Genomic DNA, 27,306 nt, shown 5'->3' with positions numbered 1-27,306 from the left:
CATCCCTGGAACCTGTAAATATGTTACCTTGAGTGGCAATGGGGAATCAAGGTTACTAATCAACTAACCTTAAGATAGGAAGGTTGTCCTGGGTTATCCGAATGGGCCCAATGTAATCACAAAGGTCCTTAAAAGTGGAAGAGGAAGGTAGGAGGGCTGGTCAGAATGATATGGTGTGAGAAGAACTCAACTCATTATTACTGGCCTTGGAGACAGAGGAAAGAAGACACAAGATGAGAGAGGCAGGCAGCCTCTAGAAGCTGGAAAAGGCAAAGAAACAGATTCACCCTGAGAACCTGCAGAGAGGCTGACACTCCGACTTTAGCCCCATGAGACTCAGGTTGGACTTCTGACCTCCAGAATGTAAGATAATAAACGTGTGTTGTTTTAAGTTTCTGGTCATTCGTTACAGCCAAGGTAGAAAACTAATACACTACCTAAATTCTGTAAACCTCAGTATTCTCACCTATAAAGTGGGAATAATAACCACAGCTACTGCACAGAGTAGGTGTTGTCGACGGAAGAAAAACGCACTGCCTAAATATTTTAAGTTTTATTCGGGGACCTAAATGAGGACTCTCGCCTGGGAGACAGCCTCGCAGATAGCTCTGAGAACTGCTCTGAAGAGGTGAGGGAGGAGCCTTATACACAGGAGTTTTTGCTGGGGAAAAAAAAAAGCAAACACACAGGTAGCTGAACATTGAAAGATTACTGCTAATCACAAAAAACCAGACATCTCAAGTTAATGATTTTAGTGCTTTTCCATGTTTAGGAAGTTGCAAGTCTGGGCTCATTGAAAGTATTCCTTAGATATGCATCTTCACTATCTAGGGTCAGTATCCTGTTTTTCTCCATCGTGAGTTCCCCTCAGGACGCACCCACGGTCCAAGGGCAGTTCAGTGGCTGATGGCTTGATGGCCGGCAACATTCACTGTTTACTGAAACAGCAGGCAACATTTTTTTGTCCACTGTGTGATGAACAAATGAGGCGCTGTATGTAAAAATCTTAGTGCAGGATTCAGCCCATAATAGGGATAAAATAAATGTTAGTATCATCATTGTTGAGAGCTCAGTAACTTTCTCGTGGACAAGCCCTCCCGGCTCCCCTGGCACAGACCCTCCTCTGTAGCCCAGGGCGGACGAGCATCTCTCCTTATCCTTTTTGAGGATGTCATCACATTCTCCCTAGGACCACCTGGTCCACTTTCCCTTGCCCTCCCAATTTCTGCTTTTGTTGGTCTTTGATAGTCCAATCTCTGATTCTGGGGTTTGTGGGCAGGTGAGGGGCACTAGGATATAGAAACTGCAACCCACTTTCCACAAGAAATGTCCCCTTGGCTAGAAGACCAGGGTGTAGAGCTGGTACTAAGTTACGGCTCTATTTCCAGAGCTGGCCTTAGGTAAATAATCTCTTTACCAAAAGAGATGGCTCTTGTGAAAAATTGCTGGGTGTTTGTATTTTTATCCATTCATCTATTCAAAGAACAGTAAATTTTCTGATCCTGGAGTCACAGAGATAAACAAGGAAGAAAAACCTCTGCTTCTCTTCTTGTAGGAAAGGAAAGGAGACAACCATGGAAAGCAGGCTTAACACCAGTGTTTATTAGAGCAGAAAAGGAGAGAAAAAAAAAAAAAAAAGCAATGACCAAAACCCCAGCCGCCCCAAGCGGTGTGCTTCACTTAGCAGAACAAGGCTTGCTCGCTAACCCCTCTCCTGTTCTGGAGGCCCCAGCTCCACCGGCCCCAGGAAAGGTTCTCCCTCTGCTCACCCTGCCACAGTGGTAGGAAGGCCATTGCGGGGCAGGGAGGGGGGCCTGGAGTTTAACGATTGGTTTTAATGAGTTGTGCACGTTAGTCAAATGAAGCAGCACAAATATCTGCCATCAGTCCCCAAGGCAACCTCTGCTGTGCCCACGACTCACAAAGCCTGAAGACGCCCATTCCACAGCTGAAAAAGAAACGAAAGGAGCCTCATCTTGTTTCAATAGTATCCGCGCCGCTGTTTATCAAAATGCTTGCTGGAAAAGAACAAGAAAATAATGTTAATGTGATGATGATGTCGATAAAAAAGAAGAAGTGGGGGGGGGGGAAGAGAGGAGGGAGAGGAGGGGAAGGGGGAGGGGAAGGGGGAGGGGGAGGAGGAGGAAACAGTTATCGAGCTGCCATTTCCTGAGCACTTCCTAGCATGCGCCAGGGCAGTGCTGTTTTCCATGCACTGACTTTTTTGATGCTCAGAACAGCTTTATGAGGGAGGAACTCTTCCGTGTTACAGGTGAGGAAACCGAGACAGAAGTTAGGAATCGTTTCCGAAATGGAGTCACAATCTGAATGCTACCTGACTCCAAGTTCCAAGTGGACCCATCCCTCCAGCCACTACGGCCTGGTTTTCCTGGTTGAAATGGATGTTGCCTGGAGCGAGGCCTCTGTTTGGCAGGAGCAACGCCCGCCCCACCACCACCAGTGTCCCGGAAGCCTCTCCCCTCCCCTGGCCTGCACCATGGTGACAAGTGCCTCTGCTCATGGAGCCAGTCACTACACTCCAGGCTCTGTAGATATCATCACTACCCCAGTTTACAGATATAGAACTGGAGACTCAGAGAGGGTAGGTGACTTGTCCAAAGTCACAGAGCAGGAACACAGAGCACAAAACCCAAGTCTGCCCAACTCCAGAGTCTGAGCTCTTAAGTACTCCGCAGTGCTGTGTTCTGAAAGAAGCCAAGAGCGGGCTTCTGGTGCTGGAGGAAAAAGGTCCCTGGTGCCGGGGGTGGGAGAAGCTCTGACCTAGAACAGGGATCCAGAGGCAGTGGGGGACCAGAGCACGATGTCAACCCAGCCCCTAGCCCTCAAAAGCAGAACTCCTGTTCCATTCCTAGCAGATGCTCCTCTCACTGTCTGTTAAAGCCCCTCACGAGGACCGTGCCCACCCCCATCCCCAACACACACACACACACACACACACACACACACACACACACACACACACACAGGTTCCAGCAGTACCGCCCGCGGAAAGCTTGCAGGATTTGGAGTTGTCAGAAGACAGACATACCAACTACTGCCCAGCATGACTTAGTAGCTTAATCACGCTCAGTTAGGTCCCCTATAAAACAGAGTTAAAACACACGCCCTGCAGGCTTCCCTGGTGGCGCAGTGGTTGAGAGTCGTGCCCCAGTCCGGGAAGATCCCACATGTCACGGAGCGGCTGGGCCCGTGAGCCACGGCCGCTGAGCCTGCGCGTCTGGAGCCTGTGCTCCGCAGCAGGAGAGGCCACGACAGTGACAGGCCCGCATACCACAAAAAAACAAAAACAAAAAAAAACACGCCCTGCAATGATCAGGAGTGTTAAGAGGATCAAATGAGAGATTTTGTGCGATAGCACCCTGAAAATTATAAAGAGCAGTCCTCTAACGGGAGTGTTCCTGTGTCAATTCACAGCAGCACAAAATAAACAGCAAGGAAACAAGATTTCTCTTAACAACAAATGATCAAGTACCCAGTTATATCCTGTCCTGCTTAATACATACAAATCACAGAGGAGGAATGAGACTCACTAGGCTTAACCTCTGAAGGGATTTAGTTATGTAATCTAGCAAGAATCGGAAAGGGGACGAGGAGATGGACACAGACACACTGTGAGTGGAGCAGCAAACAGCCTCTCGCAGGAACAGAGGTACAGAGGTGGGCTGTGCTGGGAGTGCTGAACCATGCAAGTCAGGGGGACTGAAAGGGCAAAGCCAGAAGAAGAGGGAAGATGGGACACAGGCTGGGCAGAGCCCCAGTCTGGAAGGCTGTGGGGAGGCAGTAAAGAAGTTGCTGATCCTAGTGACAATGGTGACCGTTGTGATGGATGTCACCAGTCAAGCCCATGGATGCTGACGCCACCTGGAGAGACCCAAGTCTCAGCAAGCCATGTCTCTCCAGATTTGTATCCCAGAGGGACCCTTTCTGGATGGCAAATAGGGTCACATCCTTCCCATACTTGGGATCTCTTGGTGACTCAGCAGGTGTCAGGCCCCCGTGCGCGTCCCCAGTGGTCCTCTCAACCTGGCTCCCACCGACCTCTCCTGCCTTGCACTTCCCGTTCTCCAACCCATAACCAGCTCACCTGCTGGTTCCCCTAACACCATGCTCTCGAAGACCCCCGAGCCATGCCTGCACTGCCCACCGCCATCTCCCTGAAACAGAAGGCCAGGGAGAAGGAACGTACCGGGGGCTGGTCCCGAGCTGCTTACACAGGATGGACCATGTTCCTGTCGCAGTGGGGCTTGCAGTGGGGGTTCAGCCAGTGCTCCAGGAACTGCTCCTCAGCACGGCGTTCCAGGCGGAGCAGATGGTGCATGTACTCCTGGCAAAACAAACCCACATCAAAGAGAAGCTTTTATTCACGGCTGATGGTCGAGCTGCCCATGTTCGGGGTACAGCTGTGGTTCTGAGACAGGGCAGCACAGCCAGGCAGGAGAAACCGCCACCAACCCTAAGTGCGGCGAGGGTGTGTATCCATGGGAACTCACAGACACTGCTGATAGAGAGTTACATGGAACAACCACTTTGGAAAACAATCGGTTGCCTGCAATCCAGAAATGTCACTCTTGTTTATATCCTCGAGCAATGATTCTCAAATTTCATCAGGCATCAGAATCACCCAGAAGACTTGTTAAAACCTACAGACTGCTGGGGCCCCACCTTCAGAGCTTCTGATTCAGTGAGTCTGGGTTAGGGCTCCAGAATCTGCATTTCTAACAAGTTCCCAGCTGAGAATGCTGCTGGCCACTCTGAGAACCAGAGCAGATACGAGTGTTCACAGCAGCAATAAGTTTGTAGTAGCAAAATTCTGGAAACATCTGGAAACATGTTAAATATCCATTGACAGGAGGATGGATAAATAAATTATGGTAGGGTCACAACGTGGAATATTATACAGCAATGAAAAAGTGAATTATAGCTACATACGACAACATAGATGAGTCTTAGAAATAGCATAATGAGTGGAAAGAGCAAGTCCAGGAAGACAGTGTTTACAGTGCGACACCATTTTAATAAAGCTCAAAACATGCATAACTAAATAATATATTTATTTATTTATGGCCGCACACATTTGTGATAAAATCATCTTTTTTAAAAGGCAAGGGATAACTGTGAGAAAGCTGGAGTTGCTATACTATTATCAAACAGAATAAACCTTAAAGCCAAAATAAAGTTACTAGGGATAAGGGGCATTTTGTAAAAACAGCCTGGCAGCTCCTTAAGATGCTAAACAGAGTCAACATTTGACCCCACAATTGTGTATACAAGAGAAGTGAAAGCATATGTTCACACAGAAACGTGTACACAGCTGTTCACAGCAGCACTATTCATCATAGCCAAAAAGTGGAAACAACCCAAACGTCCATCAGCAGATGAATGGATGAAGAATGTAATGTGTCCCCATACAAGGGGATACTACATGGCCATTACGAGGAACGATGCATGCTACAACCCGGATGAACCTCGAAAACATTGTTACGTGAAAAAGGCCAGTCACAAAGGACCACGTGTTGTATGATTCCATGTCTATGAAATGTAACTGGCTCTAAGTGTTGGTGTGTCCACAACAGAGAGCAGCTGATTGTCCGGTGCTGCCCAGCTCCGTGACCAGCCTCTCCATCGACTCAGGAACCCGAGCCAGACGTGGACCATCGTGTCTCCCTCAACTCATCCTGAGACTGAGTGTGAGGACTCTGAGCCTGTCTCCAGAAGAGTTCTCAGATGACTCCCTCCATCTCTGCCACTTCTGCAGGTCGGGTCTCCACCGTTGCCACCCAGGCTGTCCCAGCTTCCTCACCCCTCCATCCGTCACTCTACCTCCCGTCCCGCCCACACCACGTCCCACACCCCCCACCATTTCTGCTCCAACCCAACAGACTGATCTGCCCAAATGCAGCCCTGAAAGGGCCACAGCTCTTCAGAGGCCTTCGCCAGCACTGCCTTCCTGCAAGGAGGGAAGAGGTGATGACCAACTACCCCTTGGGCTTGGTCTGTGGCTCTGGATAATGTCACTGTAACCAGCAAGTGAGGACACCTCCTCGTGGGATCTACCACCTCCTGCCACTCTTCACAACGGCAGAGAGGGCCCCCTCCTGCCCTGGTCCATGGTTGTCACTGACAACAAAGCGTTGTTGGTCTCTGAGCTTCTCTAGAACCACAATTTCTCCTTCAGATGGTTCCCCTAATGGAACTTTAATGAAGGAACCATTCACAGCCGTGTAAACAGGCTGTGTAAACCACCGAAGCGCATTCCAGTACCAGGGACTAGCGATAGAGAAAAACCCCATGGCCATGCCTAGACCTGCAGGGCCCAGGGCAAGGGCTCAGCCTCTGTAAAGCAGGGGAAGAGCAGGAGACAAATACCCCATCCTCTCTCTCCTCTTGCCCTCCATCTCCTGCCAAGCCCACGCAGAAGCCAGCCGGCCAGGGATCCAGGCGATGCAGTTTCTAGGGGTCCACTTCCGGAGCCGGGCAGAGCCAGGTGGAGGATGGATGGGGGACAGGGTGGAGAAAACCAGCAGCTGTACCAGGATGATGGCGTATGAGGGGTGTGCTGTCGCCCTTAGAAGCAAGTAAAGAGCGTAAATGATAGCTGTTACTGATGTTTGCTGCAAAGGAGCCGGCTTCTTGGGCTGTGCATCCATTGATCATCGACCACTGAACACACTGATCCGGCTGGAGGAGGGGCGATTGTTCCTTTGCATGCAGTTATCGTCTCTCCCCCTCCTCTTCCTCAGTTTGCTCTTGCTCTGCCCTCGATCAACAGGAGTGTCACTTCCAGGTTCAGGGTAAACCTTCTCTTCCCAAAGTGGCTTGATCTTCAACAAAGCCAGTTCAGGCTGTGAGTTTTCTGTGTGTTGTTTCTCATTGCATTATCCCATATAAATGATACACCAGAAAAATGATAAATCAATAGGATGCTTCTTAAATAAGAGTGAAGTGTTACTTCTCTTGTCTTAATCACTTACAAATTCTCTTCTTTCCCTCCATACCTTGCCTCTCCATCCCCTGCTGCAAACAGAGAAGTGGTCCATGGGCATCGCCCAGACCACCAGCAGTAGTTCTCCACGCGTCTGGCCGTGACCCCACATGGCTGGTAAAGCAGAGTTCCAGCCTGCTCCTGGGCTCCCACCTCTTCCCCACTCTCCACCCCCACCAGCCAAGCAACCCCTAAATCCCGTGGATGCTCTTGGATCCCATCTCCCCATCCCCACTGCCCCTGCCCAGTCTCAGTCCCCACCCTCCTGCTAGATCCCTGCCACTGCATCTGCAGGGTTCTCCCTGTCTCTCATCTTACCTCCTTCCTCTACATTCCACCCCACAGCCAGGGTGGGTATTTTTTCCTTTTTTCTTTTTAATAGACTTTATTTTTCAGAGCACTTTTAGGTTCACAGCAAAATGGAGCAGAAAGTACAGCAATTTCCCGTATACCCCCGTCCCCACAAACACACAATCTCCCCCATTATCAACATCTCGCCCCAGAGTGGTGCGTTTGTTACAAGAGATGAACCTATGTTGACACAGCGTCATCACCCAAAGTCTATAGTTTACATTGGGGTCGCTCTTGGTGTTGCATATTCTATGCGTTTGGACAAATGTATAACGTATCCATCATTATAGTATCATACAGAGTATTTTCACTGCCTTACAATCCTCTGTGCGCTGCGTATTCATCCCTTCCTCCCCTCTAACCCTTGCAATGACTGATCCTTTTACTGTCTCCAGAGGTTTGCCTTTTCCAGAATATCATATCATTGGAATTATACTGTATGTAGCCTTTTCAGATCAGTTTCTTTCACTTAGTAATATGCATTTAAGTTTCTTCCACGTCTTTTCATGTCTTGATAGCTCACTTCTTTTTAGTGCTAAATAATATTCCACTGTCTGGATGCACCACAGTTTATCTATCCATTTACCTACTGAAGGGCATCTTGGTTGCTTCCAAGTTTTGGTAATAATGAATAAAGCTGCTATAAACGTCTGTGTGCAGGTTGTTGTGTTGAACATAAGTTTTCAACTCATTTGGGTAAATACTAAGGAGCATGATTGCTGGGTCATATGGTAAGAGGACGCTTAGTTTTGTAAGAAATTGTCAGGCTCTCTTTGAAAGTGGCTGTACCATTTTGCATTTCCACCAGCAGTGAATGCGAGTTCCTGTTGCTCCACATCCTCGCCAGTATTTGATCATGTCAGTGTTCCGGATTTGGGCCATTCCAATAGGTGTGTAGTGGTATCTCATTGCTGTTTTAATTTGCATTTCCCTGATGACATATGATATGGAGCAGCTTTTCATATGCTTGTTTGTGATCCGTGTTCTTCTTTGGTGAAGTATCTGTTCAGGTCTTTTGCCAGGGTAGGTTTTTTGTTTGTTTGTTTGTTTTGTTTGTTTGTTGCGATACGCGGACCTCTCACTGTTGTGGCCTCTCCCGTTGCGGAGCACAGGCTCTGGACGCGCAGGCTCAGCGGCCATGGCTCACGGGCCCAGCCGCTCCGCTGCATGTGGGATCTTCCTGGACCGGGGCACGAACCCGTGTCCCCTGCATGGGCAGGCGGACTCTCAACCACTGCGCCACCAGGGAAGCCCCAGGGTAGGTTTTTAAAACATGAAAAATGAAAATGGTTTTATTGGTTTTTTTATCACAACAGTGATACATATTACTGTTTTGAAACTATGTAACAATAAAAAGTTATGAAGAAGAGAGTGAAAAATCCTTGTTGTTTGTTTTGTTTTGTTTGTCTATCTCTTTATCCTGTTGCAAAGTGACATTTTTTTAAATCTACCCATGTTGTTTCCTCACTTAAAATACCTGAATGGCTTCCACTGGGCTCAGGAGAAATTCCAGTGCCTTCAATGTTTTGTGGGGCTCCCGATGGCCCAGCCTCACCCATTTCCTCTTCTCCCACCATCAACCCTTTGCACTCCGTCTGTCCCTGGATTGGCTACACTCGCTCTGCTCTCTAATCTCATGCTATTTTCTCTGCCTGGCACACCCCTGTGCCTTCTCTTTTTCCTGTCTCACTCCTATCTGACTTTTCAGCCCTCAGCTTAGATGCTTCTTCCTCCAGGCAGCCTTCTCAGGTTCCCGGTGACCCCATAGCTCTCTGGACTTCTCCTGGCATAGCCCTGGTTACTCTGTTTAGCAGTGACCACATTCTGACAGTAGGGACTTAATTGGGCCACATCAGATTTTTTAGTGGAGGTGTCATGTGTCTTGGCTCACATATTGGCATGTGAACTTTATGTTTCCCCCACAGAAGAGATAAAAAAAAAAAGACTTTTAATTTGTAGGATGTATGTTGTCGATATTGCCCTGAAATAAGCCTTGGTGCTGAGATTATGGGATGGGAATCATTGCAAAGTGTGCATGGAACAGTCCACATAAACACATACGGGTAACCCAAAGCTGCAGGCCATTAACCAGAGAAGTGGCATTTCACCTTGGGCGAGAGTAGTCATATGTGGTAATATAAGATTATTTTGGCATGTATAGATATAAAAATCCTAAATCATGAAAACCCTCCTATGGCATTAATGAAGCTTTAACAGACGGTCCAGTCTAGAACTTTGAGTTCTTAAGTTTCAAGAAAAACCCCTAGGAAGTCTACATCCTATTTTAAATATAACTTTTTTTTTCAATTTAATGACTGTGCAAAGGAATGAATTAGGAGGTGTCCAATTTTCCTGAAATGTTTTTTCTTTCCCCCAGGACTCATGCAGTTTAAAATTGTTTTGATTATCGTTGTTTTCATTTAACTCTTCAAAATGCACCCTGTGTCCTGGGCGTGGAGTCTCCGGGGCAGCTGGGGAAGGGCTGGATGCTGGGAGGGCTGCTTATGGGATCCAACAAGGATTCCCCAGCAGCTTGCTGGACACGTTTGTGAGTCTGGGGCTGAACCCTGCCCTGTCTTCCCTGTCTGAGGAATCTTTGGCCAGAAGAATAGTCATCGGGAGGAACAGGAAGGCAGTGTGCAGGCTTGTCAATAAGGAACAAGGACTTCTCAGCATACAGCTTTGCTTATTCAACTGTTCCATGTAAGCAGCTCACTGAAGGAAACCCACGTTGCCATCTTCTTGCCTGCCTGTTTGCCAGAGCGGTGTGGTGGAGAGGCTAAGAGGTTTGGGTCTGGGTCCGGATCAGGGTCTGGTTCCAAACAAAACCCTGCCAGTACTATTGCTTTACCTCTCCAGCCTCAGTTTGTCCATCTGCAATGTGGGGATGGCCCTCGCACTTATCTCACTGGGTTGCCAGGATTAAATGAAATGGTACAAATAAAGCTCTGTGCCAAATATGTAGTCTCCATTTTCACTTCTAAACCCATTCTCTCCCCTCCTTCACCTGGCCTTTTGCACTAAGAGACTGACCTAGATGAACTGCAACCACAGAGTCTTTTGTCCTGGGGTTTCCGGTTGGGTTTGGCGTATAGGAGGCGCCAGCAGCGGACTAGAGGTAGGAGGGGAGAGGTGAGGGTATGTACTCCCCTGCAACCTCCCCGAGGAGTCTCGGCAGGTTGGCTGCATCCCTCCCCTGAAGACCCAGCTCCTAGAGGGCTGCCATTCCGGGTCTGGGAACCACACTCTTCCCTTCCGCCCTCATGCCTCCGGAGTCTTAGCCCTGCATCCTTTATCATTTCTTGGTAGTTCACCTTCATCTTGCCACACCTTTGTAAAAAGTCTCTTTATTAAGCCCTCCTCAGTTAACTTTGGTTACTATTAGATGTGGAAGATGTGAGCATGCCTTGAGGTTGTAGATGGAGCATCTCTCCCAGGAACTGGTCCACAGGAAACTTTCAAAAAATGTTTGTTGAATGAAAAAATAGCTGTGGTCCTCAAAGCATGGTCTGTGCTCCCCTCGGGGGGTCCATGATGTCAAAACTATTTTTCGAGTAATACTAAGACATTTGCCTTCTCACTGTGTGCATTGGTGGGTAAAACTGACGCCTCGGCAGGAGTCGAGGCAGTAGCACCCAACTGTCCTAGTGGTCGACATATCCTTCATCACACGGTCGCAGTTAAAGTAAATACAAATAAAACATTCTCAAAATGCCAGTTTCACTGAAGCATGCCCTGGTGAAGCCGTAGAAAATGACCGCATGCACGCAGCACTTCTGCTGCACGACAAAGTACAATGATTTTCTCAAGGAAAAGCACCTGGGGGACTGTTGGCATCAAGAGTTGAAGTAGGTGTGTTTTATGCGTGTGTTTGGCAGACATATTCCCAAAAGTGAATGAAGTGAGCTTATCATTTCCAGGGAAACTGGAAATATCATTTTGTTACAAAATGATAAAATTTGAGCTTTCAAGGGGAAATTAGAACTCTGGAAAACTTATATTTGTGATCATGAACCTGACAGCTTCCCAATAGTTAAAGACTTTTCCAATGAGATTGGTGGTGATAAGAAAGAATGTCACCACTGTTATACAGCATTTATACACCACTTATAATTATATGCTCATTGGCATCCTTATTCATTTAATCCCTGTCCGTCTCAGCCAAATACCCAACTGGCTTTTTGACAAGAGTGTCCAAGGAATACCTAGTATAGGGTTTAGTGCTTGGCACATAGTAGGGCCTCAATAAAACTCACAGGAGAAATGTACTAACAAGTGATGAATAAATGAAATGACTCTTCTTTCTCCATAATCTTACTAAATCCTCCTTGGGAGGCTCCTGGGCATCTGCGTCAAGCTGCTCATTATAATGGCCCAGGCCAAATGTACATAAAAAGCATCAAAGCGTAACATGTATTTCACACCCCTAAATAGAGGCTGAAATCACTGTTGAAGAGAAACAACCAAAACAGATGCACACATAGAGAGAGAAAGAAACAAGCGCTGGTTTCCATGACATTTCACTATTTATTTAAAATGTTAGGGAAATGAATAAGCCACAAAGGCCTAAAAGCGATCATTAGTCAAAGATGAAAAGCCAAACTGCAAATCTGCTGAAAACCACAAATTCAACAATTGTGTTGGCTAAGTTAGAAATGACCCAGCATTAATGGTAATCTCAAATGTTCCTGGATCAAGAAAGAAGGGGTAGATGAAAAATAAGTTTTCATTTTTTTTTAGATTCCTTTTTTCAAGGGGAAAAAAATTAAAGCAAAACAAAAACTAATATCTGCATTTCGTGTCCAATGCCAACTGGAATGATTTAAGTAAATAATTTCTCAAGATTTAGAGCAGAAATTGGAGGGGGTCCTTTATGACGGCACAGGAGAGGTGTGATAATGAAATTAAATACCCACTGGAACCTGATCCAAGCTGAGAATCATAAAGTAGACAGTTAATCGATCAAGATGGGATCTTTTTCCAAGAAGGCAAAATCCTTCCCGTGACATTTGCATGAAATTAAAGGTCCATCGACATCTGGATGAATTATTTTGCTCATTAGTAAAAGCAAGATAGTCATATAGGCAGAAGGGTGGCTCAGAACTTAACTGCTCTGGGCCACTTAGAAGGCTTAGCCCTAAAAGAAGGCAAATCAGTGATGTGCACAATTTGTATCTCAGTCGCTCTGAACTGGTCTTGGAGATCACAGGGAACAAAAGGGTAACGGAGTTACTACATACATTTGTCAAGGGGCTAAAAATGAAAGCATATTTCACAAAGACTATTTACAATAAAGCTAATATGATTTATACTTGCCCCACAAGAACATTCCTTAAAGGAACACAGGCCAAAATGGAAAGCATATTCCCAGGGCACACAAGTGCTTACGAATACAATCACAAAGGACATAATTTTAGCTCGGATGTCATCTTTTTCAGAGAATTTCCATGGTTCACCCCAGCAGTTGGCAATAATTTTTTCCCTAAAATTTGGGACGACTAAGAGAAATTTAATGAATTTAAGCGAGGCAATAGAAGATTTCTTTGAAATAACCTCCAGGTTCTATGGTAGAGTAATGTCCTACAAAATTTCTCCCCTGGAGAGAAGCAAAGAAAGGAATGGAAACAAGTATAATGAGCATTTAGTAAATGTCAAATTCTGTGCTTGGTGCTGGGGACCCAGAAGTGAAACAAACAGTCCATCTGCTCAAGCAGTTTAGAGCAGTCTAGTAGGAGAGATAGATTTTTTTTTTAAGTCAGAAATAGCAATTTTGTGCTGTGAGTGCTAGGCCAGAGGGATGCTCTAATTCATGGTGGGAGGGTAGGGGCATCAGGAGGGCCTCTCAAAACAGGCATCATTTCAGGTGAATCTCTACAAATGAGTAAGAGTTAACCAGGTAGACAAGAGCAGAAGAAACAAGTACAAAGGCAGGTGCTGTCAGAGAAGAACTTCAAACACACCATCATTCCAGACAACCTGCTTCTTCTCCTAGGTTTCTAATGCCAATGAGTGGCACCAAGGTGTCCACACAGACACCCACACGTCCCTAATCCTCCCTTACTGCATCCACTCTGCCCCAGAAATGGCCAACTCTAATCCAATTTAAGATATTATATCATGCTCCCATTATCTTTACCTTAAAACCTCTGCTGAAACATTCTCTTGGATGACAAGACATAAATTATTTTTTAAAACTTTTAGAAAGCAATGTGGTAATATATACTAAAAGGTTCAAAAATACTGTATTCATATCCTTGGATCCAATAATTTATTTTCTGGGAACATATCCTTAGCAAATAATTCAAAATATTAAAAGCACTTTAAGAACAAAATTTTAGAGTGCTGTTTATAACAGAAAAAATAGTGGGAAAGGGAACCTTCCTACATCGTAAGTTGGAATGTAAATTGGTACAACCACTATGGAGAACAGTATGGAGGTTCCTTAAAAAACTAAAAATAGAGCTACCATATGACCCAGCAATCCCACTCCTGGGCATATTTCTGGTGAAAACCATAATTCGAAAAGATACATGCACCCCAATGTTCATTGCAGCTCTATTTACAATAGCCAAGACATGGAAGCAGCCTAAATGTCCATCGACAGAGGAGTGGATAAAGATGTGGTTCATATATAGAATGGAATATTACTCAGCCATAAAAACAGAATGAAATAATGTCATTTGCAGCAACATGGATGGACCTAGAGATTATCATACTAAGTGAAGTAAGTCAAAGACAAATATTATATGATATCACTTATATGTGGAAATCTCATAAGATGATACAAATGAATTTATTTACGAAACAGAAACAGACTCCCAGACTTTGAAAACAAACTTATGGCTACCAAAGGGGAAAGGTGGGGGGAAGGATAAATTAGGAGTTTGGAATTAACATATACACACTACTATATATAAAATAGATAACCGGGCTTCCATGGTGGCACAGTGGTTGAGGGTCCGCCTGCCGATGCAGGGGACATGGGTTCGTGCCCCGGTCCGGGAAGATCCCAGATGCCGCGGAGCGGCTGGGCCCGTGAGCCTTGGCCGCTGAGCCTGCGCGTCCGGAGCCTGTGCTCCGCAATGGGAGAGGCCACAACAGTGAGAGGCCCGCGTACCCAAAAAAAAAAAAAAAAAGATAACCAACAAGGACCTACTGTATAGCACAGGGAACTCTACTCTTCTGTAATAACCTATATGGGAAAAGAATCTGAAAAAGAATGGATATATGTATAACTGAATCACTTTGCTATACACCTGAAACTAACACAACACTGTAAATCAAATATACCCCAACATAAAATAAAAATTAAATTTAAAAAAATAGTGGAAATGATCTAACTAACAAAAGAGGGTAATTCACTATTATGATGGTTATAAAGAGTTTCTAATAATATGAGGAAATGTGTATGTTATAATATTAAGAGAAAAACCAAGATACAAAATTGTAGAGTGTGATTATACTTTTTAAAAATACACAAAAAAGACTAAAAAGAAATACATCAAAAATGGCAATGCTGTCTTTGGGGAGAGGGAGTAAGACTACAACAGATTCTTTTTTTCTTCTTTTGACCCTTTCTTGGTTTCCAACTTTTGTATAATAAATATGAATGGCTTAAATTTTTATTTGTAATTACACAAGTAACACATGAACATATTGTTACTGTTTAAAGTTTAAACATCAAACATAAAGTTCCCTAGATCAGTACCTGCAATCTTAACCTCCTGAATGAGATGACACAATTAAGAGTCAACTGATCATATTTCTAGACCTTTTTCTAGAAATTTACATACATATAGATGTACCTATATATAGTATTGTTTTGTGAGTGAGTACTAGGAGGGCAGGACCAACTCAGGGGAGATAGAAAAAGTGACATTGAGAATGAAGAAGAGGGTACCAGGCATAAATAATGGAGAATAGCTCTGCAGGCAAAGGGAATCATTTGTGAAAGGATGCTGAGACCAGGGAGAGGATGGTTTATTTTTAAAAACAATGAGAAGTTCCAGGTGGTTGGAGCATAAATGGCCTTGGACGAGTGGCAGGAAATGGGACACAATGGTGGCTTAGGGCTGGTCTGTCTCCCAGGCCAAGATACTTGGCCCTTATCTTATAAGCAGTGAGGAGCCAAAGAGGTTTTTGTTTTGTTATATTTTAAAAAGTATTTATTCAGCTGCTGCTTTGTAAAAAACAAGAAGAATGAGAGCCAATGTCATCACTCAGGCACTGTGCTTTGCATGCTTTCTCTCACAATAAGTCTCTGAGGTAGGTTTGATTATCATATCCCATTTTATAGATTAAAAAACTGAGACTTACAGAGTTTAAGCAACCTGGCCAGGATGTGATAGCCAGTAAGTGGTGAGCTGGGATTTAAACTCAACACTCTGCTGCCCCACTCTTAAACCCTCTCCTGTGTTGTTTTTGGTGAAAACTACACATACACTTATTAAAAATAAAAAACTGAATGTCCTGAATTGAATAATGTCCCCCAAAATTTCATGTCCACCTGAATCCTGTGAATGTGGTCTTATTGAAATAAGGTCATACTGGAGTAGGGTAGGCCCTAAATCCAAAGACTAGCATCCTTAGAAGAAGGAAATTTGGACACAGGGAAGAAGGCCATGTAAAGACAGATGCAGAGATTGGAGTAATGTAGCTACAAGTGAAGAAATGCCAAAGATTGCCAGCAACCACCAGAAGCTAGGAGAGAAGCATGGGACAGATTCTCCCTCCAAGCTCCCAGAAGGAATCAACCTTGCCAGCTCCTTGATTTCAAACTTCTAGCCTCCCAAACTGAGAGAGAATAAATTTCTATTGTTGGACCTCCTTGGTGGTCCAGTAGTTAAGACTCTGCACTTCCACTGAAGCGGGTGCAGGTTCGATCCCTGGTGGGGAAACTAAGATCCCACACACTGCCCGGCACGACCATTAAAAATAAATTAATTAATTAATTAATAGACAGATAGACAGATCAATAAATAAATAGATTTCTATTGTTTCAAGCAATCCAGTTTGTGGTACTTTGCCATGGCAGCCTTAAGAAACTAATATACTAAGTAATAGCAAAAAGCATGAAAATAAAAAGTATAAATTTGTCCCAAATTTTATCATGGAGAAAACAATGTCATTATTGTTTGGCAACATGTCTCCATATACCTGTGCAGATAGAAGAGTAGATAGGATTTCTTTCCATTTTGAAAGTTGTACACACAAAACTTTCATGATATCAAGTGCTGACAAGAGTACAGGGATCCAGGTACTCTTATACACACTACTGGTGGGAGCTGGTAAGTCAGTTTGGCAAGCTGGCAGTACCCATTGCACCTGGAAGGACATAAACCCTCTGACTCAGAAATTTCATTTCTTATCGCTGAACTCAGCAAAACACACATGTGTACAAGGATCTTCATCATTGGAAATAAGTAAAATGGCCACTGTTCCAGGAAGGGCTAAATAAATAAGTTGTAATATGTCTCAGTCCATTCGGGCTGCTATAACCTGAAATACCACAAACTGGGCAGCTTATAAACAGCAGAAGTTTATTTCTCACAGCTCAGGAGGTGGAAGTCCAAGATCAGGGTACCAGTACGGGTGGGTGAGGGCTCTCCTTCAGGTCACAGACTTCTCATTATATCTTCACGTGGCTGGTGGGACTAGGGAGCTTTGGGGGGTCTCTTCTATAAGGGTGCTAATCCCATTTACAATCCATGAGAGCAGAGCCCTCATGACCTAAGTACGTCCCAAAGGCCCCATCCCTTAATACCATCACTTGCGAGTTAAGATTTCAACATATGAATTTGGGGTCTGGGGGGACACAAACATTCAGATCATAGCATCATACATTTACCCTATGCTTCAATTTAAAATGAGCTAGAACAAGATGTATTATTGAGTGAATAAAAGCAAGTTACAGAATAAACGCAACACTGCTTTCCACATAGCCTGAACTACATCAATGAAGGGACAAGCAAGCCTGACACATTCAAGGCGCAATGAGGAGGCCAGCATGGCTGGAACAGCGGCAGGGGTGGGGGGCAGGGATGAGATGCAGGTAGAGGCCAAGGAGGGAGCAGAGGGAGTAGACAGACCTCTAGGGCCTAGTAGGCCACTATAGGACCATGGATTTGTTTGGAGTAAGGCAGGAGGTCATTGGAAGGTTTTGAGCAGGAGAAAGATGGGATCCGGTTTACGTTTTTAAGAACTGACTATTGCTGCTCTGCTGAGAACAGATGCAGAGGGATCTAGAGAGGAAGAGGGAGGCAGGGTAAGAGAGTATTGCTCAGTCTACTCTAGGGACTCGGGTGGTGGCAGGGGAGGGTGAGAAGTGGGCAGATTCTGGATTTGGGGCCCATGCAACTAGGAGGAGGTGGCCCACCTTACCCCACCGTGGAAGGCAAGGGCAGGGCTGGTGTAAGGCAAAAATCTGGAATTCCTCTTGAGGCTGTTAAGTCCGAGATGCTGGTTAGATGTTCCAGTGCAAACAGCCAAGTGGAAAGTTGCGTGAGGGAGCTCACAGACAGAGTCCAGGCTAGAGATAGGAGTGTGTGGCCATCAGCATAGAGGTGATATTTAAGCTCGGGGACTAGAAAAGGCAGAGAGCAGAGCCCTGGGATGCTCTGACATTTAAAGGACCGTCAAGGGCTAAGAACCCAGCAAAGGAAACTGAGCAGCAAAAACCACAAAGCAGGAGGAGAAACCAGGAGCCAGGGGTCCTGGAAAACAGGAATCCACAGAGCAGAGCGCCCAGAGGAAGGAAGAGGGATCCTTGTGTCAAAACAAAACAAGCGCAGGCTGGTTCCCAGTCCGCAGGATGCCGGGAGCAGAGGCTAAGAGCCATTTCTCTAGGACAGCACTTCTTAAACTTAAATGTGCACCTCGGTCACCCAGCCTTGTGGCCCAGATCCGCCTTCAGGTGTGGGGAGGAGCCTGAGGCTCTGGGCTCCCAAGTGAAGCCCAGCGGCCTGGCTGGGGACCACTTTTTGAGTTGCAAGAGTTCAGCCCTAATCCCTGAAAATCAACAGAAGCACAGTCATGACTGAGGACACATTCCAGGGAAAGCTCAGGATTCTTTTTTCTAGCTTCTTCCCTCTAACCACAAGTCCAGCCCTTCTTTTCACACAGCCCTGTCCTCATCAGATTCTCAGATTGTTTTTCCTCCATTAGGATCTTGAGGCTTTGTTACAAGCTCTTCTAACATGATGTCTTCACAAACTGAAGTCCTAAGTCCTAGAGTAGCAAATGAATTCAGCTGAAACCCAGATGTCTCCAGATGGGGTGTCCCCACGTGAATCCCAGGCTTCCTGGAGTGCCCATCCCACTCCTGTGACATCTAGAACCCAATTCCCCAAAATCTCTGAAGATCTGGGACTCGTGTTTCTCCACCACTGCAGCGTCCAGATCTGAGCGATTACCTCCCTCTTTCGTCAGCCCCCCTTCAGCACACACCTGCCATCTGTCATTCCCCCAAAGAACCACTAACACAAGGTTGCTGTGCACAGCAGACTTTTCCTACGGTTTGGAGGCTTCAGAGGGTAATCACCGCACAGAGCTGAGAACAAGTTCTAACCCAATGTCAAGGCGTTGCCATAAAATAGATGTGTTAGCTATTTCCTGCCACAGGGAATCTGTCAGGTCTGGGCCCTCTCTACCTCCCCACCTGCCCCCTCTCTCTGACCCGTGTTCACATCCCCCAGCTCGGGGCCTTTCATCCTCTTCCTCCCCAGCTGCCTCCATGCACTCAGAACCCCTCCTGCTTTCTTCCCCGGAGCCGGGTCTCCTCTTCCTCTCTCCCCCCATCCTCACTGAGGCCCTACCTTTCTCCATCAAGGATGCCAGCAAGGTGTTCCCACTCCTCTGGGGTGGAAGCCAGCCCTCCCCACAAGGCAGGGCACACCAGCGATCTTTTCAATGCATTATCCACCACACAGGCAAAAAAGAACGGTTGTTGCCATGAGGATACAAGCTGTCAAAAGGGTCCAGTCGTTTGCATGTGTGGGCATAGCTTGTCTGAACCTGTTTCCAAAACACCTATCATCCCACAGAAGCCAACATCTGCCAATATTAAAGCCAAGTGTCAAGAATATAACATTGTTTTATAGATACTCCCGAGGAGAGACTACTGCAAATCTTCGTATGTGCTTTCATTTTGAATTCTTAATACCTTCCCAAAGCACCTTCCATTTACTCTCGTCAATGGCCTCTCCCCTCTCTGAAAGGGTTTTCTTCCGCTCAGTCCCTCAGAGGGGAGAAGTGAAATGAAATAACGCACCCGGTCATCTCTCGGTAATTCTGAGTTAGTGGTGAGCACACGAGTCTCAGTGCTCAGCTCCCGAGGGCACACGCATTCCCAGAGATCACTACCTCTGCTCATCCGTCCCAGTCCACCTGTCTGTCTCCAGGCTGCCATGGGAAGGAGGTACGATAACACGTCCAACAATGTAATCTCCCATGTCCCATGTATAATGGTAACTGAAGGCCAGCGTCCAAGAGGCTGTGTCCTGAGCCTCTAAACGGCTCCAGCACGCCAGCCCTAATCCCATCATCCCCCACTTCAAATCCCTTGGTGGCTCCCACTGAGTACAGAACGGAAGTCCACTCCACTATGACTCCAGGTCCTTCCAACCTGGCCCCGAGAGGACCTTCTGTGCCCATCACCCATCATCCCATAAATCCCAGACACTCAAGTGAAGGTCAAAAGACAGGAAACTGGAATCCAGAGCTTCTGAAAAAATTATCCTGCAAGGCCTGTTCCAAAACACACATGCACACACAGAATCATATACACACCCATACACAAACACTCACATACACATGCACACACCCCCTCACACATGTACAGTCATACACACATACATATCCTCACACACACATATATCCAATACATGCACAGTCATACACAAACGTTCACACACACTCACACACAATCCACACATACACGCAGTATGTACCATCCTGCACACACAGGACGGTGTGTCCATCTCTAGCAAAGGGATATGCAAGCAGATGGTTTGCACAAAGAAAGAAGGAGAGTAGAAGGTGGTCTCGGCAAGAGGTAAAGAGCAGGGAAGGGTGGTTCCCTTGGCCAGAGGTCCCACCTCATGGCCTCCTGGTGACCTGCTGACAAACGTGGGGTCACTGCGTCCAACGCTTCATTCAGCAGTGATGCAGGCTGGGATGGCTGTGACATCTGTCAGCCGCTCAGATAAAAGGGGTGAATCGAAACAGGGTCCTACTGTACAGCACAGGGAACTACATTCAATATCCTGTGATAAACCATAATGGAAAAGAATATGAAAGAGAATATATATATATATATATATATATATATATATATATAAATGAGTTATATATATATAAATGCGTCACTTCGCTGTACAGCAGCAATTAACACAACATTGTAAATCAACTGTACTTCAATACAAAATACTGTAATTTTTTTAAAAGGGGGTGAATTGCTTCTTTTTATATAACAGGTGATTCGTATTATTCATCTTGTTCTCAGTAAATCCCTTAAAAGGAAAAGTCAACAACAAGCCACAAGGGGGAACCAGGTCAGACAGCAAGTGCAGGAGGCTGGGAGGCCCTGGTGTTTGAGAAAAATGCCTACATGAGCCCCTCCAGGGCCTCCAGATAAACCCCTCTGGCCCTCACCACGTCCACAGCCGGCTGCCAGGGCTCTTCCTACCAGTTGCTGACTGGCACCAAGAACCTGGTCGACCTGAAGCCCTATCCAGACCCTCATATTCTGTATGAGACCTGGGATGAACCTTCTAGTCAGACTCTGGGCCAATCTCAGCATTTTACAGAGAAAACTGGGTTTTCTCTGTAAGGAAAAAAAAGGAAAGGACTCATCCTCATTCTAAAGCCCAAAGTCCACAACGAGTTTGTGCAGAACACCGCGTGGAATCACACTGAGGGGGAACTCTCTTCCCACCTCGCCCACCGCTGCACTGCCTGTAAACTCCACATCCTTCCAGCCTCAGCTCCGTGGCGCCTCCTCCAAGAAGCCCGACCAGGCTCTCTCCTCCTTCCGGTTGGAGCTTGAAGGCCCTGTCCTCAGACCCCGTGCGCCAGATGACCTTGTTAGAGAGCTGGAAACAGGCCGGACGCTCTGGCTCATCCGTCCCCATGCAGTGCACACAGCATCTCAAACGAACGAAGGATGTCTAGTCTATGTCCTCAGTGCCTGGTGCTCGGCCCGGCACGGTCGAGGTGAAGTATAATTAAGTGCCCATCTTGGTCAGCAAGGAGTGCTCTCTGACCGACCACCTGACCCTCTCACTCTGTCTCTCTGACCTGCATCTGAACAAGTATCCCATCTACTCACCAGACCCTCATTTCAACACTCAGCTAAGTGCATTCCCAACCGGACCACGGGAGCTGCTGTTACCCATGGCGGGTCTCCCCCAGAAGGCTTGGCCCACTGGTTCTCAGCCCACCTAGGGGGCTCTCACCCCCCCTCCCCAATGCCTAGGACACACCACAGGGCACCCCTCTGTGCGGGGAACCCAGGCATCAGATTCTTAACCTCCCCATTTGGTTCCAGCATGTGGCCAAGGTTAAGAAACATACTCCTAAGAAAAATGGGATTCCAGAAACTATGTGTTGGTTCAGCCAATACTGCGTGTGGGTGGATGTATGACAGTGCAAGAGACACACAGAGTGACACACGCAGTAAAAGAGAAAGAGACTGTCCATCATCATAGCCAGTGTTCCTCACCCCCGACACGATTACATTTCAGGCCAGATCATTTTTGTTGTGGGAGCTGCCCTGTGCATTGTTTAGCAGCATCCCTGGCCCTAACCCATTAGATGCCAATAGCAAACCCTCCTCCCACCAGTTGTGACAACCAAAAATGTCTCCAGACATTGCCAGATGTCCCTGGGGCGGGGGAGCAAAATCACCCCTGGATAAGAACTACAGGTATAGGCTAGCCGCCAAACAACTTATTGCATATTTATGTTCACATTTCAACTGTAGGCCACACAGGCATTTTTCCAAACTTGACTGAGTGGCTGAGGATTCTGGACACAGGTCAGTGTCTTTGTGACAGACATACAGGACTGTACCATACACGGGATGGGTGGGAAACAGTGGGTGAGTCTAGAGAGAATCACAGAATCTAGATCAGGCAGGTTCAAGGCAGCTAAGATGAGTCAGTGGTGGTCAAGCCTATAAAAGATGACCAAAACCAACAAAACCCAAAAAGCCAGATATTCAGTAAAGTAGCAATGCCAGAGGCAAGCAGAGGGTTGTCACAGGTGAAGGCAGGTGATGACCAGGAGCCAGGAAGAGGGAAATGAGAGAGAAGGAGCTCTTGGAAGTTCTGGGCAGGGAAGGACCACCCCAAGCAGCGTTTGGGGATAAAGTGTAGCACGGTGTGTAGCTGGCATGGGGGGAGGAAGGAAGCTGGGGGCGGAGGCGGAGCCGTAACACCCACACCCACGTGCTGCCTGATGCCTAAACCACCCCCAGTCCCTGCCCAGGCCGCCCTTCCACAACCAGAGCTCAGGACGGCCAGGACCAGATGCCGGCAGAGAAAACACCCAGCTAACGCTGGGGCTGAGCAGAGCCTGTCTACTGAGACCTGGAGGGGGCCTGCTGCCTCAGAGCCCCTTGAACCAGCCTCCCACAGCCTCCAGGGCCCCCAGGGAAGAGCCTCTGGAACGGCCCCTCCAGACATCACCCCAAAAGAGCAAAGAGCCAGTTGGAGTTCCCCAGGACCCTCGGGCCAGGCATCCTGCTCCCCACTGGCTCCCTCACCATCCACCCCACCCCTTCCCAACCCTCATCCCCCATGCTGGAGGCTTGGTTTCCCCCAATATCCCCTCACGTTCCTTCTCATCCCCTCGGGATCCTCTGTCTCTGCCCACCTCTGAGCCCTGGTGTGCTCAGACTTCAATGCTGGGCCTCTTCTAAATGCATCTCAAACCATCTGTCTAAAACCCAACTGTGCACTCGCCCATTCAAGACATGCTTTGATTGTCCTCTACTGAACCCAAGGTAAAGTCCAACGTACCCGAAGCCCTGCTGCTCTTGCGCCAGCCCACCTCCCAGACCCCTTCCACCTGTGTGTGGAGATTCCAGCCACCTCTGACTTCTCCTACCAAAGAGAACAAAGCCACGTCCACCCCTAACAGCCTGAATCGCTTGCTCGTTTCTAAGCCATTCTGTGAAACAGTGATTTGCTGACTCTTCTGTGTCTGCCACCAACTCTGAGCAGAAACCCAGGTGACTGTCTGCAGCCTCGGCCCCACCCCCTCCCCGGTACTTAATACTCAAAGGAGCTGTTACCGCTTGCTGAGTACTATTTTAAGTGCCTTACTATGAATTACTTTATTTTATTCTCATAAAGTAGTTGTTTCATGCTCTTATAATAATAATATTATAGAAATATGAGTAATAATATTGTTCACCCCCTTTTCATAGTCGAGAGTACTGAGGTACAGAAATGTGAGGAGACTTCTTCAAAGTTACATAGTTTGAAAATGGGGAGATTCAAACCGGGACAGTCTGCCCACAGCCAGTACTCTTCACCGCTGTGCGACCCGGCATCATACTGAGAGACTTTTAAGTGAACTAATCCAACTACCCACACGATTCCGCAGGGAGCAAAGGCCAGTGCTGCTGCAGATCCTCTGGGCCTCAACACAGAGATGCAATGAACAGAGGGTGAGCATGCGGCCCGGCTGATGTGGGCACAGGTGGGAGACCAGCCTTGACCACAGACACGGCTTCACAGACACGCTGACTCTGCCTGGGTCCCTGCTACTTACATTCACCTGAGTGGGGTAAAAATACCAGGAATGTCGGCACTTCCGTCGTGGGAGGGAGAGAGAAGCCAGGCCCGAACTGGCCTGAGGCCAGGGTGGCAGGGCCTAGTAGCACCCACCACAAGTCACAGAGTGAAGGCAGCAGAGGGTACTCTGGTTCAGAAAGACTAGGTGGATGCCACAAACCTACAGGGCAGAGCTGAGGCCAAAGACCAAAATCAGAGGCACAAGGCGAGGGTGGAACCTGGTGGCAGCAGGGGCAGAGATTCTGCCTACCCAGACAGAGCATCACTAGCCGGGGATGCTGGTCCAGCTTGCCCGGCACCCAAGGGAAGAGGGAGAAGATGGGGTTGGCACCAGCCTCAGGGCACAGCTCCCTAGCATCCCATTCAGGGGAGCCACCCAGCCGCCCACGCAGGATTCTGGACTCCCACCATCGGCCCCACTGTTTCCACTTTAAATACTGTTCGAACAGTAGGGGAGCAGAGCTGGCACCTCCGGAGAAGAAAAGGCGTGAATAAGAAGGTGAGATCACCTTACACCTGGGACTCCACAGAACCTCCATCTAGCACCCATGCTGGGCTGGGACCAGCACCTCATTTGGGTTCATAATGAACAAGCATTCAAATGATCTCCCTCTCCCTTCAAAGAGCCAGAGCCCGGAACTCACCCTCATGGGCTCATCAGGGAACCCGGGTTTGCTCGGCCTGTCCTGGCGCCGGGATCTCAGGACCTGTTTGGCCTCCTTTTCCGTCAGAATCGGGGAGGCCCCTGAAAAAGTCAGGAAGGGACCTTAGGGACTCTCAGACACACGCATCCATGCTCCGTCTCACCATCCAAGGCGAAGCATTTGCAAGTCCAATTTGGGTCAACGCACAAAAGTTCTTTCAAAGGGACCTGTCCCAAGGACGAGGCGTTCCAGAGGGCTCAGAGGGGAATTTTTAATTGTTTCTAACATGGTTAACTCAGAATAAAAGCATATTTACCTGCTGCCGCCATGGCTCATTCCTCTAAAAGTGGCTGTTAATTTAATGAACACGTTTCTTTAAACATATTTTCTTCAGTTCACTGGTCAGTGTGTTTATTGTCCCTCAGGGTTGCTTTGGTGGGATTCTTTTAAATCCTCAATACACTAAATCAAGTTTAAGTTGTTATTAGAAAATTCCCCCATGACAATAAGATTATATTAAACTTGATAAGCACCCACGATCCCTCAAAGAAAATATTATAACTAAAGTAAGTTAAGTTTTGATAATCACACACAAATTCTAAAAGATACTATTATAATAAAAGTATATCAAGGGAATTCTCTGGCGGTCCAGTGATTAGGACTCCTGCTTTCACTGCAGTGGGCCTGAGTTCAATCCCTGGTCAGGGAACTAAAATCCCACAAGCCACGCGGCGTAGCCAAAAAAAAAAAAAAGGAAAAACGAAAGTATATCAAATTCTGATGATCTCAGATAAACTCTAAAAGACAGTATCCTTGAAGATTTATCAGCATTTTTGAGAATTAGTGTTCAATATGTTTAAAGATTAAAAATATAATTTATCCCTAATTATACCAATTCCGGGAGCCTGCTCTTAGGAAGAAAAAAAAAGAAGCACTGAATTATTATACATTACATATTACTTGAAATTTTGAAAAAATATTTTAAAAATATAAGATAGACTTATTTCAGTTTATCTTGTCAGCACAGAAATAGGTTTCGGGAGTTAATGCTCACCTGAGAAAATCAGTAAGGTGAGAGACAGCACGAGCACAAATAACCTCTTCATCCTGCCTTGATCCCTCTCTCCGCCTGTTGCAGAATGAATCCCCCAGGTCAAAGAGCCAGCCTACTTGAAGAGAGCCACATCCGGCCCAAAGGCTGTTTATGCTCTGACTAACAGCACTCACAGCATGATGCTAAACGCATCTGACGCTAAATTTTCAGTATGATCACGAAAATATTTTCCTCTGAATTCCTATAAATTTTCATCCTGAGGAAGGAAATTATCCTTCTGTCATCAAACTTTTGGAGCTTGAATTTGACAAAGCAACACATGACAACCATTTCATTTAAATAGATATGTCTATATATACATCATGGAGTAGTTTGTGTTTATCTGTAGCTTCAGTTCATGCTCCTACTGTTTCATTGAGAATTAATCACCTCTCACATTTACATATTTTATGACATTTTTCCAAAACCCATTCACCAATCCATTTTGACCTCCCCAGTAATTTCAGAAATTAGCAGGGAAATTAGCAAGGAGCCTAATGAGGGGAAAAATTTTTTTTCAGCTGACCTTGAAGCCAGATAGACCAGGGTTCATGCCCAGGCTTCCCCTCTTTCTAGCAACATAAACTTCGGTCAATCACTTATCCTTTCTGAACTTCAGTTTCCTCTCCTGTACAAAGGAAATAACAGTACCTACCACGTGGGTGATTAAGGATGAGGGATAAGGGATGAGATGCATGGCTCATCTTCATTTTACAAGTAAGGAATTGGGGTTCAGACAGGTGAAATGATGTCCAAGTTCATACATTTTGCTGAAGTCGAGCCAAATTCTTCTGTTTTTAAAGCCTGGAGCTCTTCCCATTATACCCCAAAAGGGCCTTGTGCAGTAAGTCAGTAATACTGTAAGCAGCCTTACTCCACACTTAAGTTTATTTTTATAAAGATTATAAAATCTCAATAAGCTGAAGTCTTTTTAAATTCAAATCACCAATATATATTACATAAATTATTAAATATATTATAAAAATATGTGTGGAAGGTATGTGGCATTTATTGGGATAAAATTCTCAGTTCAGAGAAATGATCTGATGTTTCTGTAGTTACTTTGCCAGCTCAAAAGAAAACAACCCCCTATCGGTAGTTGCCCAAGTTTATGCTAATGTTGTGTAACTGATATTAAACTTAAATGTTCTGCCCATTCTGCTGGTATAAAAATAGTCTGAACCGACTGTTATCAAGGAAAAGAAATCATGCATTGTTAGCAAAGTTGCCTCATATGTTAATTTGCTCAAAATTAGATGTTTGGTTTTACGTATTCTGTTGCTATTAACGTCCTTCTGTTCTCATACAGTTTTCAATAACTGCGAAATTTTAGGAGCACTATTTTAGCAATATACATTTGTCACATGAAGCATCTTGGTTTTTTATGTGCATTGTCAAGTTTTTTATTCCTCTTGT

The 27,306-nt window shown here is 46.2% G+C and overlaps 1 protein-coding gene across 1 annotated transcript; it reads right to left on the bottom strand.

Moving 5' to 3' along the window:
- Positions 1-1,580: 1,580 nt before the first annotated feature.
- C19H17orf67 (chromosome 19 C17orf67 homolog) lies at positions 1,581-27,306 on the bottom strand. The gene is made up of 4 exons (XM_049701565.1): positions 25,852-27,306; positions 24,798-24,898; positions 4,208-4,345; positions 1,581-2,018 (listed from the first exon to the last, which is right to left on the bottom strand). Exons 1-3 carry the CDS (start codon positions 25,901-25,903, stop codon positions 4,229-4,231), a joined length of 270 nt encoding a protein of 89 aa, XP_049557522.1. The 5' UTR covers positions 25,904-27,306; the 3' UTR covers positions 1,581-2,018; positions 4,208-4,228.

The sequence above is a fragment of the Orcinus orca genome, chromosome 19 (assembly GCF_937001465.1).
Source record: "Orcinus orca chromosome 19, mOrcOrc1.1, whole genome shotgun sequence".
Classification (NCBI taxonomy): Eukaryota; Metazoa; Chordata; class Mammalia; order Artiodactyla; family Delphinidae; genus Orcinus; species Orcinus orca.
The sequence above is the reverse complement of the archived record's forward strand: the minus strand, read 5'-3'. Positions and strand labels throughout refer to the sequence as shown.

What these genes read in the sequence shown, in the direction of transcription:
- C19H17orf67 (XM_049701565.1), bottom strand. Translation starts at nt 25,903, where the DNA reads ATGAAGAGGTTATTTGTGCTCGTGCTGTCTCTCACCTTACTGATTTTC. An exon ending in CACCTTACTGATTTTCTCAG is followed by an intron (nt 24,899 to 25,851) that starts GTGAGCATTAAC and finishes TGACTTTTTCAG; the next exon opens with GGGCCTCCCCGATTCTGACG. An exon ending in TCCCTGATGAGCCCATGAGG is followed by an intron (nt 4,346 to 24,797) that starts GTGAGTTCCGGG and finishes TTGTTTTGCCAG; the next exon opens with GAGTACATGCACCATCTGCT.